Source organism: Tubulanus polymorphus, chromosome 7 (genome assembly GCF_964204645.1).
Source record: "Tubulanus polymorphus chromosome 7, tnTubPoly1.2, whole genome shotgun sequence".
In the NCBI taxonomy this organism is placed as follows: Eukaryota; Metazoa; Nemertea; class Palaeonemertea; order Tubulaniformes; family Tubulanidae; genus Tubulanus; species Tubulanus polymorphus.
The window spans coordinates 745268-766807 of record NC_134031.1 but is presented as its reverse complement, the minus strand read 5'-3'; the positions used below and the strand labels follow the sequence as shown (position 1 = coordinate 766807).

General features: G+C 39.3%; 2 protein-coding genes across 2 annotated transcripts; both read right to left on the bottom strand.

Annotated features, from left to right (window-relative positions):
• Positions 1-452: 452 nt before the first annotated feature.
• On the bottom strand, positions 453-11082 carry LOC141909054 (uncharacterized). Its single transcript, XM_074799385.1, has 17 exons — positions 10937-11082; positions 9758-10225; positions 9070-9339; positions 8427-8602; positions 7642-7842; positions 7200-7332; positions 6525-6753; positions 6249-6377; positions 6059-6174; positions 5620-5831; positions 5039-5276; positions 4813-4901; positions 4649-4728; positions 3999-4179; positions 3754-3917; positions 3301-3493; positions 453-3002 (listed from the first exon to the last, which is right to left on the bottom strand). Exons 2-17 carry the CDS (start codon positions 10110-10112, stop codon positions 2997-2999), a joined length of 2772 nt encoding a protein of 923 aa, XP_074655486.1. The 5' UTR covers positions 10113-10225; positions 10937-11082; the 3' UTR covers positions 453-2996.
• A 2714-nt stretch (positions 11083-13796) lies between these two features.
• LOC141908575 (uncharacterized) lies at positions 13797-20604 on the bottom strand. The gene is made up of 8 exons (XM_074798671.1): positions 19697-20604; positions 18876-19004; positions 18384-18502; positions 17356-17448; positions 16045-16173; positions 15479-15567; positions 14533-14896; positions 13797-14443 (listed from the first exon to the last, which is right to left on the bottom strand). Exons 1-8 carry the CDS (start codon positions 19810-19812, stop codon positions 14364-14366), a joined length of 1119 nt encoding a protein of 372 aa, XP_074654772.1. The 5' UTR covers positions 19813-20604; the 3' UTR covers positions 13797-14363.
• Between the last annotated feature and the right edge of the window lie 936 nt (positions 20605-21540).

Here is a 21540-nt window from a genome sequence, read left to right as displayed (position 1 = left end):
TGATGCGCGGTATTTCGAGCTAAAAACGAAAAGTAATGCTACAAAAAATGACATTCATTCTCGGCGATGAGACTGTGGTTAATTTCTCGTATTTTCAGAGCGCAACGTGCCTTACGACCCCCGGTTGATTCTCAGTGATTACACCTGACTGGTCACCACACTGGCCAGACGAACTTACAAACGTCGTCGGTTATATCAATGGTCTGGTGGTTAGCACGTCCGACTGGTACGCGGTAGGTCCCGGGTTCGAGTCGGGACTAGGGTTAGGGTTACGGAAGAACTAGGTTTCGGGCGCGAATTCTTGTTTTAGTATCGTCCCAGTACGTCTCGACTGGGGCCTCGGAACGCGCGCACTGATGATGTTGATATCGTCTCAAAATTTACTCCGATCTTGCGCTCTCAAAAAACTTTTTCCGAACAAAAAAAACAAAATCATGATTTATCTACTTTTCTCACTGGCGATATTGATAAACATCATTTGTTTAATTCATTATTCGTTGTATATACATGTAATACAGAGGAATATTGAAGAAAGATGTCAGCCGCGGTTACATCATTGCATTCAGAGTGCTAGAAATTAACACTAATTTATGTCGTAATTAAATTACAAATAATAAATCTTACGAGGTCAATACATGTAGTTAAATTCAAAGTCGAGGTGTTATTCTCTCGCTGTAGCTGCGGCGAACTACCGCGATTAGACTGTTAGACATACAACTCGTCAGACCCGTGACGTCATAAACGCGTCATAATATCATATCCTTCAGGCGCAAACGGCACTGAAGTATGTAGTTGAATGGTTGACGGCCAATTGACGGCCGGTATGACGTTCTGAAGGATACGGTGTATACATTAACAATGAAGCACATTTCCAACATTTCACGAATTGTGAAATTGCGATTTATACTAGACTCCCTGACCCGCTGCCCCCTGCTGGCAGCATCGAGGTCTCAACTGTATCCAGCTGGATACAATGTAATAGGCATTGATACGGAAGAGTCCTTAGATCTTAACCGGTAATAAAAAACAAAACTCAACGGTTAACAACTCGTTAATTGAATGGTGAAACCCCTTAGTTAGTTTAATAAACGTTGGTGATAAGCTTTTAGAAAAGAATGGGGCTTATAACAAGGTTAATGAAATTAAACCACAGACACTCACAGGTTACTGACTAGAAACCCCCAGGAAATTTCGGGTAAATTTTCATCAATTCAAAAACATTTCAGAAATCATTTCGACATGATATCTCACGAGAATAATTAATTTTCATTTTGAGATATTTATTACCATGGAATAAATTCCAAAAATATTTTTCGATCCCAGGCAGACCTCTTTCCGGGACGCCTTCCGTACTTTTTTCACAGTTTAAAATATATAACAATCCAACACTACACACAATATTAAAGTCTAAATTACGTTAATATTCGTAAACAGGTAAAAATCTGTAAGCAGCACAGCACATTACAGCTAAATATCAAAAAAACAACTCCACCAAACGAATTACACAAGGTTGCTTTGTATTCTTATACACTTTATCTAATTATAGCTTGAACTTAAGGTTTTTATTTATTTCGGCTTTAAAAATTACGATTAATTTGCAAGCGCAGAAGCTAGATACATCGCTAGTGGATTATCAGTTCAAATGTCGATCTGATGTCCGTAACCTGTACCCCCTCAGACAATCTGTGCTGTCGGGACCCTCAGACAATCTGTGCTGTCTGTAACCTGCATCCCCTCAGACAATCTGCGCTGTCTGTACCCCTCAGACAATCTGTGCTGTCTGTACCCCTCAGACAATCTGCTGTCTATACTCCCACCCTCTAAGACAATCTGCTTTCAGCCGTAAACAATCTGCTGCCTGTACCTCGCAAACCCTCAGACAATAGAAAAACTTTGGCTTTCCTTAGAAAAACTGATCAACACTGCACCCGATCTTTTGTTTAAACTCCAGACATTTTTATATGAACATGAATTACAGTTTTTACCTATTTCATGGAGAAGCACATTGTGCAGACATCGTGATGATTTATAACAGGACGCGGGGTGGGGGTACAGGCAGTAGATCAATAACATTATAAACATAATCATTATCTAATATACCGATATACAGTACACGTAGGAATCTATAAATATCTATATTACACGTGTCACTCAGAAGGTAACAGAATGGCTTAAATAACATGTATGAATTTTTTAAATATTAAACAATAAACAAGTATTTAGAAGCCATTTATTTCAGCTAAAGTGACTATTATAGTTTTATAAACCATAGAATATATTCATCCATCTGACAGCACTTTAACACACCTGTAACTGAATTCACTTCTCACAACAGTCATTTGTTTTTAGTCAAAGTCATCGTTGTTGTAATAAACATAACAGTCAAACTCGCTTATCACTTCGTCATCAACTGATAAGTCGTCGAATTACTGAAGTCTTCGCTATTTTTGAATCATGATTTATATTTCTAATTCAATTTACTAAACGTAAGTTGTCATTTGGACGAGTCATGAACGGAATGACCTAGTTATGATGACTTATCGAAATGACTTACAGATAACTTCAGTAACGTGACGACTTAAAGAGAACCTGACGATGACCTAATCACGTTTTGACCGCAACTACAGCGGACAACAATGGACTGTTACAAACAACTGTTGTGAATTGTTAGTTCAATCACTTCAAATAATCAGAAAAATTGAGAATTTGAGTCGGATTTACGGATAAAAATAGTCACTTTAACGATTAATTTTAGTGCATTTTCATTATGAAAAGCAATGTGAGGTTTATATATATATATATATGTATAAAGTACATTTCAAATAAGCACAGTTTGTATAAGTATAATCAACTCCCGGTGTTAACGCGTTAACAATCGGTTTTAAACCGCAATAATTCACTAATCTCTCTCTCTCTCTCCTAAAACAGAGTTCGTACGAGTGAACGTTTTATTCCTTCCGCTTAAACTGTGAAATAACTTCCATCGATTCTCGCTCTTAATTCTGAAATCAGAAACAAACAGATGTCGAAGAACAAGATGAAAAGATGCCAGTTCTACAGTTGTCAACTTGAAGTTGACCCTTTCAGTGCAGTGTATAAATCGATGATGAACTCTGCTAGTACACCGCACCGCGGTGTATTAATGCTATTAGTAATTAGTTTCTATCTCTATCTCTCTTTCAAATTATCTCCAGCACTTCAGGTATTAATTAGTTCATTTTCATTGTTTTAAAGTCAATAATTAACGTACGTAGAACTGTGAAACTGGTTTGTGGTTTTTAAAGACGGTTAATGACGTACCCGGTACAAGGCCTGCGATCCAGAACCCGGTATATTAAAGGCCTGCGATCTGGGACCCGGTATATTCAATGCTTGTATGTCTTTAACAAGTTGTTCATCTTCAGCAATAATTCGAATCTGTTGATCTACTCTTTCTAATTCATGCATCACATGATCACATTCTTCGTACATCATCCTGCGGCTTGTGTCACTTCTATCAATAAACAATATAACAATCATTTCATATCACTCAACCCTGCACACCCTCAACCCTGCACACCCTCGGCCCTGCACACCCTCAACCCTGCACACCCTCAACCCTGCACACCCTCGACCCCGCACACTCTCTGCCCTACACACCCTCGACCCTGCACACTCTCTGCCCCACACACCCTCGACCCTGCACACCTGACATCGTTAACTATTGAAGGGTGGTTCCAGGCTGAAGGGTGTTTGGTTAGAGAGAGGACAAACCTTTGTTTCCATAAACTCGCTGGTTCTGAATCGTGTATTTTTGAGTGTATCGCAAGTGGCTCCGATGTATCGTTACGGTGTGTGTAGATACTCGGTATCCAAGATACCGTCTGATACGGGTGACTCAACGGTGTTAACGCTGTTACCGGTGTCGTGGCAACCTCCTGAAAATACACAACAATCGAAACAACGTTAAATCAGTCAAATTAAAAATAAAACGTGAATAAGTTGAACGCGATTCGAACCTGAATGGAAGCTGTTGCCATGACGGGCGCTGTGTTACGAATACGAGATCTCGCAGTTCGAGATATCGGACCATATTTCGATACTCGCGGAACCGGGTCAAACGGGATCAAATCATCGTCGTCATCATCACCGTCATTATAACCGAACGGAACGTAACTTTCATCATCATCAGAATCCAAACTACAATCAAACATTCACAATTAACCCTTTGTCATTCGGTACCTATTTTAATCGGACAGTTGCAAATAAACTATTCATAGAGTTAAAATCAGTTCTTTTACCAATGTTTTACAAACATTGATTCATTTAAGAGGACACTGAAATGTAATCTATTTATACAGATGTATGGACGAGAGATAGCGCAGTGAAACACAAAGAGTTTTATAAAACCTATCATCGTTAATACAGTGGAACGTCGTTATAACGAACCCTCCGATACGATTCATCGGATATTACAAATACAGAATTTCGTCCTAAGTCAGAAAATTTGATTAATTTCATACTGGATACAACGAACTATCAGTTATAACGAACAGATTTCCTGAGAAGTTCGCTGTAACGAGGTTCCGCTGTATATCTAAGAATTGTTACTAGGTTCCACTGTATATCTAAGAATTAAATATTAAGAACTGATAACGTTTCTACTGACCTGACCGGAGTTTGAAACGTATTATCCCAGATATCGTCGTCACTAACTACCGGTAGTGTTTGTATATCGCCTTCACAACGCTATAATCAATAAAAACAATAGTGAAAGTATGATGTCATAGGGGGAATTCACGGAGGAAACCATATAAACGAATAAACACTTACGAGTAATTCAGAATCATCACCTGTCGACCAGGCCGTGTATGAACTAGAGTTAGAACTTGAACTCGATGTTTTCAATGTCTTTGTTTTACCTTCAAAAATACAATGATATTTCTGTCACGATTGAGGAACTTTATCCGATAATATGAAACCGGACCGAGTCCGGTCCTCGGTATAGTACGTTCCAGTCCGATCCCCTGTTTAGTTGAACCCGGTTTAGTTGTCTTACCTGTCGTCGTGGTGCGAGGATAATTCTTGTTGGTGTTGTTATGCTGCGCTAGTGTTGACGTAACGTGCATCGTACCAGCGGTATCACTGACAGACCGCGCTAATTCTCTATGGGTCATACTACCGCTACTACTAGCGACACCTGGTGTCACCGACGGAACTCGATGATGCAACTGAGCCAATAATTCGGATCGACGTTGATATAAATCCTGTAAGATTCCTCCTGATCCAATATTCACCTATATTATATAAATATTCGCAATTAGTTCATTCATTTCCCTTGAGTCACATTTGACTAAGAACTAACAGTATCGATGTCTACTGTTCCCAAGGTGTCATTGGCTAAATTTTACTTGAGATTTGAAATTAGTTCATCCATAATGTTTTAACCATAGTCAAATTTTAACCTTAAAATGTTGAACCGGGATCAAACAGAGCTGTGGAATCTGGTCCAGTAACTGTGGAACCTGGTCCAGTAACTGTGGAACCTGGTCCTGTAACTGTGGAACCAGGTCCAGTAACTGTGGAACCAGGTCCAGTAAGTGTGGAACCTGGATCAGTGGAACACATGCACACACGTACCCGTGGAGGTCCAGATGTTGGTGGATATTCCTCATAGATTCCCGATGAGTAATACCGCGTAGGAGGCCGATATTTATGAGTGACTCCCGCGGTCAATAGAGGGCGTGTTTGTGGTGACATGACGTTATATATCGGTACTCTCACTGATCTGTGATTGGCTGAATTGTGGTTGTAGTGATGATGAGCAGGTGCCGTAATCGGTAAATTATTTCCTACAAGATTAAAACTACCATGAACTTAACGTATCAGAAAATACTACAGTAGACTCAGCTCACATTCTGAAGCAGTTGCAGTAATAATGAATTAGAGTTATGAAAATTTCAAATATCTTGTCATGCAGGGCACATGACCATCAGAAGCAAAGGGACAAGTGATAATCAGAGGTACTTTAAATGTAGTCTGCCTAAAACACTACAGGTTGAAATGAGTGATAACTTACTGATTGATGGAGTATAAGGAGTAACAGTAGTATTAGAGTTAACAGTAGCCGACATATTAACAGGTGTCGCTAGAGCTGTGACTGTAGATGTTCCATTGGAGGCGGTTACCGTTAAACTGAAACAATTACAACATCATTTACAATTCATCATTCAAAACGCATTCAAGAAGGGTGAGTAGGTGTAACTTACCTATCGGCAGCGGTCTGATGGACTAATCCAACAGGTGCTGGCTGCTGATTGGCTATTATCAAATCTCCATCGCTTGAGAGTGATTTTGTAAAACCAGTTTTAGCGATTCGTTTACTTTTAGCTCGGTATCTAAAACAATACGATTATTATTATTCAGACATTTCATCAGTTCACACTATCATAGTGAAGAGGTGAAGAGGTTCTCGGCTGTGTATAAAACACTTTAAGAATCGAATCAAGTTATTGAAGTTAAGGTTTTGTTTATCATCGACTTACTTTTCCATCTCATCATCGGAATGAGCGAACGTACAGATGGCGCCACGAGGACAGCTGTTTTTCTGTATATAATCGCGACACATGCTGGTTTTATATTTGGCGCTGTGCATCGTTGGGGCGTCGTACTTTTTAAAACTGTGATTCTGAACGAATTCGATCAATCCTTTAATAACCGTGTGAGTTCCGCTGATTATAGCGTTCAGATTATCCCACGATGGAGGAGGTGTATCTAAACAAAATACAATACACACAAAAATACTTACAACGCCATTTATGATAAATACATTCAGATTGTGCACGCACAGGTACAGTAGGCTCAAGATTTAGATTCAACCATTCTCTGAGATAATGGCTGAACTGACAGAGATAACTGTTTAATTGACAGTTAGATAACTGATTAAGTCTCAGAGATAACTGATTAACTTTAAACAATAACTGTTTTAGTCAGGTATAAGTGTTATTACTCATGGATAAGGGCTTAATCCAGTGAAAACCAACTTGCAGATGACCTTTAAACTCAGAGCTAACAGTTCAACTTTAGATGTTTGAAACATTTTACTGATATCATACATTATACAAAAGACTATCAAACTGCGATATGACTGTCAAGTCTGACAAATTTTGTCCTAAAAGACCTGAGCCGAGTCTGATGATGATAATTGATGTCACACTCACCCGGTGTAGGATCAATGTTAGCTAACAGATCGAGATGTGGTCTCAAACGCGACAGGTTACCCGGGTCACCGGTACGCTGTAACGCTATCACCAGTTCACTGACACTCTGTGAAAACGACTGAGGAGTTTGAAGCTGAAACAAATAAACAATTATCTTTATATCATTCTGTGTAGAATATCAAGATCAGGAAATTCGAAATTCCCCGATATTTTCAAGACCCTTAACTGAAGAACATCCTAATCAAATTATAAGATATCCTCAGTGGGGGCAGTTTCTTCTGTGCCACTCACCGGCAAGAACAACAACACTCAAAATTCAAAGTACCCCAACTTTACGCTGATTTTTAAAAGAATCAGAACCCAGATTATCCCGCAATAAATCTGGAATGATTTTGCCAGACGTTTAAGAACCCAGTAAAAGAGGTAGATTTTAAATAGATACCTTATCTATGATAGACTGCATGTGTGATTTATGTGAAGTATCTCCGTATAGTAAAGACGACCATTGTTCGGGCGCGATACGTAATCCAGCCTCAGTAGCGATCTGTACGACCTGTGAATCGTGTTCACGTCTCAACGATTCATAATTACGAAATTCTTCTTTCAGCTGCATCAGAGACGATTCTTCATCACGCTTTGTAACCTGAAATATATCATACATATACTGTAACTACCAGCAGAGATACAGCAGCCCGCTGCAGTTAAACTATCAGATACAGTAACTACCAGCAGAGATACAGCAGCCCGCTGCAGTTAAACTATCAGATACAGCAGCCCACTGCAGTTAAACTATCAGATACAGCTGCAGCCCGCTGCAGTTAAACTATCAGATACAGTAACTACCAGCAGAGATACAGCAGCCCGCTGCAGTTAAACTATCAGATACAGCAGCCCGCTGCAGTTAAACTATCAGTCAGCACAGATTGAAACACATTTCGACTAAAATCTAGCGAACAGGTGCAGAATCAAGAGTCATGACCAGTCTAAACTCATTTTGGTTTTATTGTGAATCTTACAACTTGAGACCACAGTCCACAAGCTTACTTTATTTCAATAACTTATCTAACAACTTTCGACCAGTTTAAACTCATTTCGGTTCTTTAGCCTATCGAACAACTTAAGACCAGTCTAAGCTCATGTTGTATTTAAGCCAAATTCAACGATGTAAGACCAGTCTCAGAGTAACTAGACTCGAATATCATCACAATTAAAAGGAATGATACAAACCTTAAAACAAGAAGCTCTATAGAGAAGTTGTACGACGTGTCCTATAGCAGTTTTTGATGCTTGTGGATATTGAGCCTCGAGTCGCTGCACGACGAATAATACGAGAACTTTACGAGATAAAGCGGAACCGTCTTCTAAAGCTAACAATATTAACTTCAATACTTCTTCCTGCATCGCTAAAATATAATTTATATAAATACATCAAACGTGGACTTCAGAAACTAAACTTGTTTGACCCACAGTTAGATTCTCTAGGCTAGAAGAACATTTTGATGAAAAGCCACACGATTTAATCAAAGACTTCAAGATATTTCATTGTTTCAGGGATCAGATTAATGAACTGAGGAATCTTAAAATCCATAAAAATAAGGTCTCTATTCACATTTTTCTTTGCAGCTTTATAAGAGGTAACTAATCACAATCTGGACAGGTTAAAATAAAATTTCAGCTTTTGCATAGATTTCAAGCTCAACCGTGTACGGCATAAAAAAGGGGATCAAAATATTTCGACAGACAATTTTCTCCAATTTTTCACACATTTTTTATAATTTTCAATTTTTTTTTCACAATTCTTTAACTAGACAAGCATTTTTCCAATAGATCCATTTGAACCAAGAGAATACTGCGTAAGTGTTGTAATTACCTGGTCCTAAGAACTGACAGCCGCGAGCTCGCACTGCAGCCCAAAGATTCGCCGATAGTTGATGTGGATTCTGATGGTGTAATATAAGTTCAGTAACGGTACGTTCGCCGAGGGACCGAGCTCCTCGCATCGCTCGAGATCGTCCCTCATCCTCGATCAGCTGACAGTTTATCAACGCGACCAGTTTACGCTGCATCGGTCGACTCAATACACTGCTACAGGTGGCGCTACTGGTCGAATTACCGCTACTCGGGATATTCACATTCAAATCTATAAATAATTCAAGAGTCAATAATTAACTTAAAATGGAAACACAGTCTGTGATTTGATCCGACCAATCAGGATACAGACAATTTCAGACATGCTATTATCAATTTACCATATTCACGGATAAAAAAGAAAATTTTACAATTTTTAGGGACATTATTAGGGAAATAATGAAGAATTTTTAAGAGGGATAACCGAAAATTGTTTCAGGGACAGCAATTGATTTTCAATCGCCTACAAAACGCCCATCAGGGACAGTTGACAGCTCCGTGAGGTCTTCTCTCCCTGTGTGAGGTGCTTATGAGGTCCCCCTCCCCTGTGAGGACCCCTCTCCCCTGTGAGGTCCCCTCTCTACCCTGTGAGGTCCCCTCTCTCTACCCTGTGAGGTCCCCTCTCCCTCCCCTGTGAGATGGTACCTTACCTTGTAATGGTTGCGTAACTGGTTTCAGATACATCGCTAACTCCTCAATTAACGACATACACGACTCAAACAGATCCACATTTTTATCCCCGATTAATTTCGGAAGTTTTTTGAATTCGGGCGGTCGACCGTTGACCAGTCGAATGATGACGTTATTCGGCGGCAGGTCGTCGGCTGATCGTCCGATCGCTGTCTGGTCGAACGGACATTTATTCTGGTGAAGTTTCGACAGACATGTTTTACACAACGTATGACCACAGCTCAGAGTTAACGGCACGTGAATCAAATCGTTGTATTTATTAAAACAGATCGGACACGACAGGTACTCGGTCCACTGCGGAATTTGAACAGGCATTTTAAAATAAATGACACGTTCTTCTTCAATGTTTCAAAATGTTTTGAAATTCACTATGTAACAATAGTTGTAGTATGTATAACATCCAGCAATAAACAATATACTGATATAATCTGAAATAGAAAAACAAAAAACTCTGTGTTAGTTTCACAACGAAATGTGAGAAAACCAGGTGAGGGGGAGGGGGGAGAAACCAGTTGTTGAAGAGTGGAGGCAACTTTCCACTCTCAATGACCTACAAGTATAACTAGCGTCTAATACTAGGCCTCGATCCGTTTAAAATATATTTTCTCTAAACTGTGGGCGCTAAACGTTGAAGTGTAAATTTCAGCTGAAAAATTCACTCATAAGTTTTGAATCGCTTGTGACAGATTTCAATTCTGTAAATTGTTAGGCCTATGCCTTTGCGGATGAAGCCGAGGCTATTTGAATTTTTCTTAAAAAAACCTTAGAGGATTGTTAACCTTGTCCCTGTCACTAAGTGGGCAACCTCAAATAAAACATAAAAAATATGATAAAAGAAGTGGCATACAAGTGCTGCAGAGTGCTGGTTAGGTTGGACATGGTCGATTGGTTTTTAGTTAGTGTTACCCTCGCTCGGAAGTTTAGGGTTCACTTGGTATTTAACACACCCTTCCACTACCAGTAACCTCTTCCCAAGAGTCAAACCTATGTCTATCAATACGGTATGGTGAACTTATCGTCGAGTAAAAAAGGCTAAAACACCTTTTTTCGAACTTTTAAGCGAATTACAAAAAGGGATTTTCATCTTTTTGGACTGGTTTCTGGATCAGATGAACCGGCGGTTGAGAATCACTACTTACCAGTTACTAATAATCCAATAATCACCGTCCAGCCGTCCGAGACTAGTCTCTATACTTCACACTAGCTATTGGTCAGGAAAACAGAATCGTACCAGAAAACAGAGCTCTGTATTTCTGGCTGAAAATATCCTGCTCTAAAACGCCAATCTCCATCATAGCCATCTTGGGTTTACTCTATATCACGTCAACCGGAATCGGACGACGGCAGGTCTCTTGTTGTCCGTTTCCGGTGTGGCGACCGCCGACGAATCCGTCGATCGGACGTTTCAATCCTCTCGGCCCGCACACGGTGCCCCGGCAAGTCAGAATCAAAGAATCTAACGACGCCATGGGCTACGATGTGGGCGTCGGTCACATTAAATGCGTTTAAACTTTAATAACTTTTCCGTCTAGCGGAGTCGACGTGTACGATTCCGATGTTTTTTTTCGATGAAATGTGTGTGGCCCCCGAGACTTCATTACCCAAATCATGAGATTAAATGCTTCTGAGCTTAAATTCAGATAATCCTCCGTGTCTAGCGACCTGGCGGGCACTGGATCCTCCCTCTGCCGTGCGATGAGACGTTCATCAGGGAACACATTCCAGAAACTCTGGATCCAGTAAAACAGCTATTTCTTACTCAGAATTTGAATTTAGGATCAAAGGATTGGAATATGAACTAATTATAACTCTAGATTCAAACTTTACGAGTGTGGATCCGAGCCGCTGAACGTGGAACCGGGTCCTGTGTCAGTAGAACCGGGTACTGACCTGTGGAACTGCGTACTGAACTGTGGAACCGGGTACTGAACTGTGGATCCGAGCCGCTGAACGTGGAACCGGGTCCTGTGTCAGTACAACCGGGTACTGACCTGTGGAACTGGGTACTGAACTGTGGAACCGGGTACTGAACTGTGGATCCGAGCCGCTGAACGTGGAACCGGGTCCTGTATCAGTAGAAAAGGGTACTGACCTGTGGAACTGGGTACTGAACTGTGGAACCGGGTCCTGCATTAACTAGTTATAACTTAGTTTATTCACTGTTTAATTAAGTAATTCCCGAGATAAACGACAATTATGTTTGTAAAATGATTCTGGTAGAACTTCCGCCGGACGTTGAAAGGCAATACCAGCTACTGTGCGCATTGGTGTGCACGAAAAACCCGCTGGAACTGGCGAACAAATTCGCAGACGATGCCACAGCCTGCGGTTTATACCCGGTACGCAGAAAAATCGAAGAACCATTTCACACGAATAAAAACGAGCGTTTAACTAGTGGTCAGTATTACGAGTTTCATTACACTCTACGAGGAGAATCGGCGACCGTGTTTGATGGCATCGAAACGGATCGGAAACTCGGGCGTCTGGCGCGTTCCGTGCTGAAGAAAACAGGTCGTAAGACGACTCGATCAACACGGTTTATCGCGTCCTCACTTTTCGTATGTTCGATTGTTCGTGGCAAGAAGCGAAAGATCGATTCGAAGCCGTACGTCACATTCTGTCGACAAACATGCCCGGTATCACTGTGGAGAAATGTACGAAGGAGAAGGCCGTGTATGATGATAATTACGACTTGGATAAAGGATGGATGTTAGCTGTGTGTGCGACACGGAGATAAAGTCAACGTCTGCACACTACCAGCCAAATCGGTGATTTATGATTTAGCTGGTATTGAGGGTATGGTGGTATGGCTGGGGATTTTGACTAGTTTCGAGGGAAAATACAGATATTTATGAATCAGAAAAATATGGGGACATGAGGCGTGGTGGTTTATCAAGGGGGGGGGGGGGCAGTGGTATAACGGGTAGTTGAATGTATATTGATTTAAACTAACTCAGTATCACACGTGCTTGACACAGTTGGCGGGGAATCTAAAATCAAAGAATAATAAGTTATCGGGATACTTTCTGAAAGTTTTAATTTTGGATTTCAAGCTTTATGACGAGCCGCCTGTGCTCGATACTGCCGGTGCTGGGATACATGTTATGAGACCCTTGTTTCGGTATTTGGAAATATATGATCACGATTGATAGAACACTATTTCCGTGTTGACGCGATGTAGAGAGAATCCCACAATTATAACGAAAAAGTCCGAAAATGTCCGAAGTGCGACGGAGAGAACGAACCGAGCAAAGGAGATAACTGTTTCGTGAGAAATTTAGATAACCGGTATGTAGGAGAATTACAACTGGAGACTATCACGGATTGTATCATCGACCTTATCTCAATGATACAAACTAAAGGAAAGTTTAGTTCCTTTAGTTTGTATCATCTCTGATTACTTGAATTAGTCTCTTTGTCTCTGGATTGTATATATATCTCATAATTTTTGTAGTATCTCATTATTCCTGAAGATGACTATTAGGATATAGTCGAAACGTTGAAATAAACTACTATCTCGAAGTTTCATTTTCGGACTTTTTCGTTATAATTGTGGGATTCTCTCTACATTGGAAATATATGATTTCGTATTCTATTTTTAAGGGTTTTCAAGGGAAAAGTATGTATTCAGTATAGATTATATGTTACGCGGGACAATATGGTGGTCAATAAAACTGTTTCATTTGCATTAATGCATCTCATTGGCTTATTCAAATTAACTGCACGTGTGAAGGGTTTCAAGTACCTATCATTTAAACTAGGTTACATTATAGGTAATCAGATACGTGTAAGCTTATAGAACACATCGATGATATGTTCAAAGCTAAAAGTATTTTGTATCTAAATTTCGTATTCAATTTTATGTATCAAAAATATTTATCAAGTTAAATCCTGAATGATAAATGGTGATAATGTGTGTCGCCAGGCTGTGAACGTACATAGATAAAAAGAATTCCCAGGGAAGCGTTTTTAGACTTGTGTTAAAAATGGCTGCACCGGTAATTGATACATTTCACTATCCAGGCCTCGCCGTTAAACGATCAAGGCTTACATTCTGACCAGTCTCTCTATAAACTAATGCAGACAATCTAACAACTTAGAAATAATCTTATGATTTAATTCTGTCAATCATTTTCAAAAGTCGATGCCCGAAACAAAACGAATCATACATTTTAGAAATCGGTTTCACATCATTCACTATTTTTCCACAGATTAATTCAGTAAACATGGCAGCAGATTCAAGCGAGAAGAAACTATAGTTGGATCATGTGTTACTGGTGGAGACTAAAACTGTCTCATCCTGAATCCGAGTTCTAAATCCATCGGTTCTGCAGATGACGCGGGTTGGATTGCGACGCGACTAGTGTTGAAATTAACACTAGAATAACATTGAACTAGGTTCAGGAGTCGTGACTTCGGAACTTAAATCTTAAGGCTGGTCTTAAGTTGTTACATCGGCTGTGGAACTAAGATGGTCTTAGACTGGTCTTAAGTCTAAGCCATGACTGTTCAACCGGCCGGCCCCTGTGATTACACAAGTACATGTGGCGCCACCTACAACTCGTATTACGGTAGAATATCACCACGGTGTTTCAGTATATCTTCGTCTCCCAAAACTCGTCTCTTTAATGGATGATCACATTTACCTAAATCAGAAAATAGAAACATAACATTAAAAAAAACCTGGGATTTGGAGTTCCAGAAAAATGAAAGAATATTAAATTGTTAAACTCACAGGTTTCTAACCGCTCTTCCAGCGCTGATATTCTCACAGTTAGAGATTTGATCAAATCCAACAGATACGGGTCCGGTTTTGGTGCATCGTTTACATTCCTGCCGCCAGGGGTCCTCTGAAGATTATCCAGAATCGCGTTATTCAAACCGTTCGATTCGGGGTGAATGTCAAGGTCGCCTGGCGGCCGCTCGAACCGTTTGATTTTCGTCTTTAGATTCTGTATTTTTTCTTGCAAAGTGCGGTTAATTCGAGCAACATTATCCCGTAGAGTTTGGTTGAATATATTTTGAACTCGGTTAAAGGTCGTTTTCATTTGAATATCGTAGCCTCGAATTTTCCGCGTCAAATTCCGTTGAAGATCGATCTGAAATCAATTGATTCAACGAATCGTGAAATGTGACACAACATTTTGGAATATCGATAGTGTCTACATTCTAGTAATAGCAAGCTCAGTGGCGGTGGATCTAGGGCCTGATTCAGGGAGGGGGAGCACCCCCAAGACAGGGCACATCGTATAATCAAAACACCATCCCCAAAGAAAGCTCATCGGAGAACGTTATAATTCAACACAGAAAACAAGCTGTTTTTAGGTATCAGCTTTAACATTCCTCATTTGCTCGTAAAGTTTCAGGGCAACTCAACAATTCTAGGAGGAGTGAACCCTCCTCTCGGATCCGCATCTGAGGCTGGTAGCAGAGTCGAAAACTCACAATCAGAAGATACAGCTTGCATATAGTTCTGTCGTTTCGAGTAATAACATTTCAACTTAATTCTATCACAGCCATTTTTAAAACTTCTGCTCATCTTCAGAGTATTCAAGTAAATTCAACTTATTACTGTGAAGATGACTAGAGAATTGTCAATTCTGCTCGAAATGTAAACAACCAAATTCGCTGTTATTTTCCGATTGCGGTTGTTTATCTGTTCTACTGCATTCATAGCTAACCTTTTCTCGTTGAAGGTGATCGAGTTTATCGTAAAGTAAACTTTGATTCTTCACAAGATGTTTGTATTCAGTTGTACATTGTAAACAGACTGTAACATAAAACTTACATCATAGAAATAAAGCATTGATTCTATCATTAATACAGATCGTGTGAACGGCTTTCAAACGAAGATATTTGTAAGTAAATAAATAAAACCAGCATCAAATAATAAACTGTAATCGTATCTGTTTCTGTGATTGAAATAGCTTAAACTACATTCAAACAAAGATGTTTTATTTGTAAGATCGATTTCACAACAAAAACTTAATTCAATTCAAGAGTTTAGTAAATGTTGATGCTTATCCACACAAGAAGCACATTATAGATTTCTCGTCAGATACTCGATACGACTGGGACTGTTCTCTATATTTCACCGAGATGAGAAGGAAATAAAAGAGTTTTTCATATAAATTCTAGTAAAAGAAGACTTAGCTTTACCCTGGCTGAGGAGGAGACAACACTGTAGGGTTGACTGGCACCCCAAGAAGGATTCTATTTTATTTATCAAGTTTAACCAATCACTTACATGTGCAGCGATTTTTGTCGGTATCCAAAGTGAAACCCGGAAAACAGCCACACCGGAAACTACCGATTGTATTCATACATTTCTGATGGCACAATTTGTTTCCATTTTCCTCACTACATTCATCCACATCTGTAATCACAACGGAAAATCTGCATTTCTATCGGTGATTTTTGATACGTACTTTGGTAGAAGGTGATCTTGTAATTCAGTCGCATCTACGATGCCACTAAGTTAACCATCAAGTTATTCTCACCCCTTCCATCGTTTATAGACATACAAACTTTATGAATAAACCATTTTAGAGGTTGCTAACCGTCATTTTAAGAGGGTAATTTAGTCATGTAGGGTTGATTTTTCTCTTTTCTAAAATAATTTGCGATTGGAGTTTATCATATTTCCACCGGTTCGATCTTCGGTGGATTCTGACAACTCGAGAAACATTCAAACCGCGTGGACCTGGTGAATCTCTAGTTAATACGAATCATTTTTATTGTTAGTTCGGAATGACTCGCACTGAAAGGTACAGATTGACTGAACACACATTTATAGAATAACCGGTACATACGGCTTATTTTTAGTCACTTCTGAACGGCTAATAAATATATCACACGATCTCATGTAATTATAACAGAAATATACTGATTAATTACAGCAGGCAAATTACTTATCAAATCAGCGCTTAATTATATAACAAGGAATGTATGTTATACGCACAGATCGAGTTTTTATAGATCGAATAACAAGTGGAGGCTTTCCCCGAAGATGAAATAGATATCGTGTCTGCACCAGGGATAGCCACGTTCAAAACGAAATGTTTCTAGAGTTTTATATATTGATTTATTATGTAAACTACAATTTAAATTAGCGAAAGATTTACGAAATGTATGTGACGTTGATTCTAAAATTATAATCAGTAGAAATATTCATACTAACAATGATGAATACCATGTTCTCAAAGCTTTTAAACCAGCGCGCTCAACTTTCTTAAACTACGATAATTGTGTTCGACCAAATCCAAAAACCTACGTGACGTGTCCAAGCGATTACTTGAGGCCACACTTGAGGTTATTATCACGAGCATTTGACAGTCTATCAGGACTGGGTACTTCACCGAGGCACTTCACAATATATACTTATCCAATCACCGTGATAGGTCTATGAATATGACCCACTGTTAGTACAGTATTGCTTGTATATTAGCTGATAAGTCCCTATTAAGCATTTTGTCCTCGATTGAACTGTCTTCCTAGGTTTAATGTAACAATTGCACAACATTTCGATATTTCAAGTATATATAATGGATGTAGTTACCTTGTTGGCAGTTATTACCCTGCCAGCCTTGTCGACAGGAACATACATTAGGAGCTTTACACCGACCCTTCCTGCAGCCTCTTTCACAAATAGCTACAAAATAATGAAAATATTCAGATTAAATTGCATTCGAGGAATTCACCGAACCTGTCACAATAGGTAATATTGGTCACCACAAGCTTTCACAACCACGCGGTTCTGTAGTCTGGTGGTTCACGCGTTCGGCTCGAAATGATCTGCTCGGGCCGCAGGTTCGATCCCCGAAGAATGCGTTTATATGCATCTGATTTCGGATCGATTTTTTAGATATCCCATAGCTTTGCATCGAAGATATCTTTTTTATGGATAATTGGAATAAAATACACTTTTTGATAGAAATCACGATTTTGGAATGAATAATGAATAATGTCCTCGAAGATTCAGGTGGCTATTCGGGTTATTGACCTGATTTTATGTGTATACGTGCTTCTGAATGAAACCGCAACCCGTTTCACAAACAGCTTTAACATAAACAGCTTCACTTTGATAATATTTTTTCAACGAGGGATTTTTTATTTTCATTTATTGATGAAGCGCACACACGAAGGTCTGAGGCACCACGGGTAGGTAGACACTGGTGTCGGTGTTCTCTGTAGGATAAATACAGACTATGATTGGAAGAAAGGCGGGTTTCAGCAGTAACTGCACCGATCAGAGAGCGCGTGTAATCTTCTTTAGATGTTACATGATTACAGGACTATTTGTGAGCTGGAGGAAAGAATTACGAATGACCTTTCCGAAAAAAACAGGGTAAATGCTTTGAGTCGAACCAGCATATGTTGGCTGATTCGGGTCACGCCGAATTTTTTCGAGTACAAAAAAATCTGACAACAAATTCTATAGCGAGAAAACAAATGTTAATGCGAGGAAACAAACGCAATGAAATTAGTTTTTTCTTCGTCAACCGTGGCCCGAATCAGCCACCATTACCAGCGAATAGAGAACAAAAACGATGAACACGTTCAATTCAATGACACTAAAATACCTACGTTTAAGACAGTCTTGACTGGAAGGGGAATATTGCGACCAGCCTGGACAACAGTAATACGTCATCGTTGTAGCAGGTTGTAGATTATACCGTTCTCTGTAACCTACTGTGTACATCACTCTACAAATGACGCAAAATTATCACAAACTATTCTTTTTTCATTATTTTGATGTTAGGCAAAGTTCCACGAAGAATTAAGATGATTCTTCTACAGTAGCTCAACGAAGGCAAATTTTTCATTTATAGTTTTTTGGGTACATATTTCTGAGACAACAGCTATAAATCAGTCTTAAACTATTTTAGCTGCCATCCAAAAAGCAAACGTAAGAAGACCAGTCTAAAATCAATTTGGTGCTATAGACAATCTAACAACTTCAGACCAGTCTTAACTCATTTTGGTTCTATAGACAAACTAACAATTTAGGACCAGTCTAAACTAAGCATTTTGGTGACTACTTTTAAACTGAAGTAACGACTGTTCAACTGGATTTACCTCATCGTGTTACACATGCCAAATCCACTTGGACACCTGAACACCGCTCTAGAATAAACCGGTTTACAATAAGACTGAGTAGTTTTAACTGTTTCCATCCGGACATGAGGATTAGAACAGACGTGTCGACTGGAAGAAATGAAACAACAGAAATTCTACAGTTCTTGGAAATCACATCTCAAACGAGAATCGTCTAATCGAATTTTGACTCGGAAAAATTTCATTTTTAGGGTTTCTTCAAGTTGCGAATGGCAGGTTAATTATAACTAGCATCTATCTCAGAGATGTATAGGCTTCTTGATTGTTGGGCGTTTTATCAAGAGGTTTTTGACCTCCGTGAGTCTGAGATCATCAGGTCCTAATTATCTGTCAAATACAACATTTTCAGGTGTACGCCTTTTGGCCAATAATGGGCGACTCGTTACTATGACGACACTGTCGGTAGATGACTCTAATCCGGGTATTTACAGGAAATTTGAATGAGTTTTCGTGGCGTTCGATCGAAATTAAGTCGATTGAAATCCGCTCAACGAAGATTTATTAGTGCGTAATTTTGATTCAAGGCGAAAAGAAAATCCGCAGTTTATCCTCGAAAAAGATTTAACTTTGAACGTCTAAGTTCCTTTTGATTTTGAAATCAAACTTTGAATTAGAAAATCTCTTTTCACGCGGAATATATAGTTATTTTTACGTACGACTTTTTTCGTCAATGATTAATTTTCGCGAATATGGATGAAATTTGAAATTAAAAATATTCAGCCCAAAATCGTTACTGATTAAGATATTCATTGTAGCGGGTATTAAATGTTTATAAGTCTTACCCCGGTCGATGAAGATACCCAAACGATACGTTTAAATCCGTTAGAACTAACACAAATAAACACTTGATTATAATCCAACAGCAACAAGGCCGCAGTAGATAATCCGACTTCTCCATTTAAAATCTTATAACTTTTAATTAATCCATTTTAGAGGAATATCTCAAAAACGCCGTTCCACGTCATTCAAACATTGTTAAGTTGAATATTCGTAAGACGAGGGAGATCGTCCGCCTGTTTCTATGTCGTCCCCGGGATTGATATATCTATCTATATAACGAGTGTGAAGTGATTATCATTCTCCGTCACCACTCACTCACTCACTCTCTCACTCTCTCTATCCCTATACGAACTGATTCCTAATGCGCTCCAGAACGCGTACTGTACACAGATCGCGGTAGCCTGTTTTCGAAACAAAATTAACAGCTATCCTTGGATTAACGTTTGGTGAAAAGTTCCTCGGCTATCCTCATAAGGCGGTGTTCATTTTGAACTAGGTGTCAACTCACGTATTTACCTATTAACTCGCGGTCCAGTGCTATTAAAAGTTGATTAAAACGAATCATCGAATCACAGATCGAAGCTCCTAGGCTGAAGTTTCAAGTCTTGTATCCTACGCGGTTGATGTAGTTTTGAACTCCTTGTAAATTTGTCACTGATTTTCAGTGAAAACATGCACTCCCGAAATATTACAGATTCCAATTTTTGTTTGCACTTTAAATTCGCTAAATGAATTAATCAAACAGATATGAACTCAGTGATTGATGTGTGTGAACTAACAGTTAAACGCCAGTCAAATCCGTCTGACAATCTCTAACACGAACACGCGTATAATAAGAACTATAAGTAGAGGTTTCCGGTGCTAAGACACGCACGTACTCACACACAGATATATAATATATTAATCTATATATTGGCAATCATTAGATTAATACTGTTATTGTTGTATATATTGGTTTTCATTGTGTCAAACACGATTCACAGTCTTAAGTAAATATGCGGAGTCGTCATTGAGATTCAGTGACCACGTTATACCAGGGTGCAGGGCGCTGATCTATGTGTGAGTGATCATTTGACTCTAAATTATAACCATAAATGGAACACTGTGAGCCAGTGTGTACAGTTCCGCAGTTCCGAGTTAAGATTTGATTCAGAGTTTAAACATTTAAATACAACTGTGGAACTGGGCCCTGATTAAGGATTAAGTCAAAACATTGCAATGCTCATCACGAAACTTAAACTAGAACTAGATGTAGATCATGTGGCATTTGTCATTTAAATCGACATCCAGGGAATGCTTTTTAAAGGACGATGACCATGAAAATAGAAATAGGATTTTCTGAGAAAGGAGTGGAGAAAACCTTTCGTGGGTAGAATTATTTTTACCGTCACCAGTCAAATAACGTAAACCTCTGTTATTCACGTGCCACAGTAAGAATAGCGATCTGGGTGAAATCCTAACCGTCTAGTGCTGCCCCTTTATAAAGCATAAGCGGCGAACTAACTTATTACTGGCATGCCGCACTAGGAATAGCCTGCAGTCCAGTTAGTTTACATATTCGCCGCCGCTTATGCTCTATATAGGACCAGCATGTTAGGATTCTACAATTATGACTGGACACGGCTGAAACTGCCGCCATCCTTTTGTAAATACAGTAAAGGTCTTTCATAATGTCACTTTTAGTGAAAAAAACATGACGTTGAACGAATGTGGCCGTTATAAAGAACGATATTTCCATTGCTTTCGAGTTGGATCCTGCCGATATACCTACGATCTTAATGCATCCACTTTTTGGAGATCTATTAAGATCTTTATCACTTTTTATTGCTAATGAAACAACAGAATT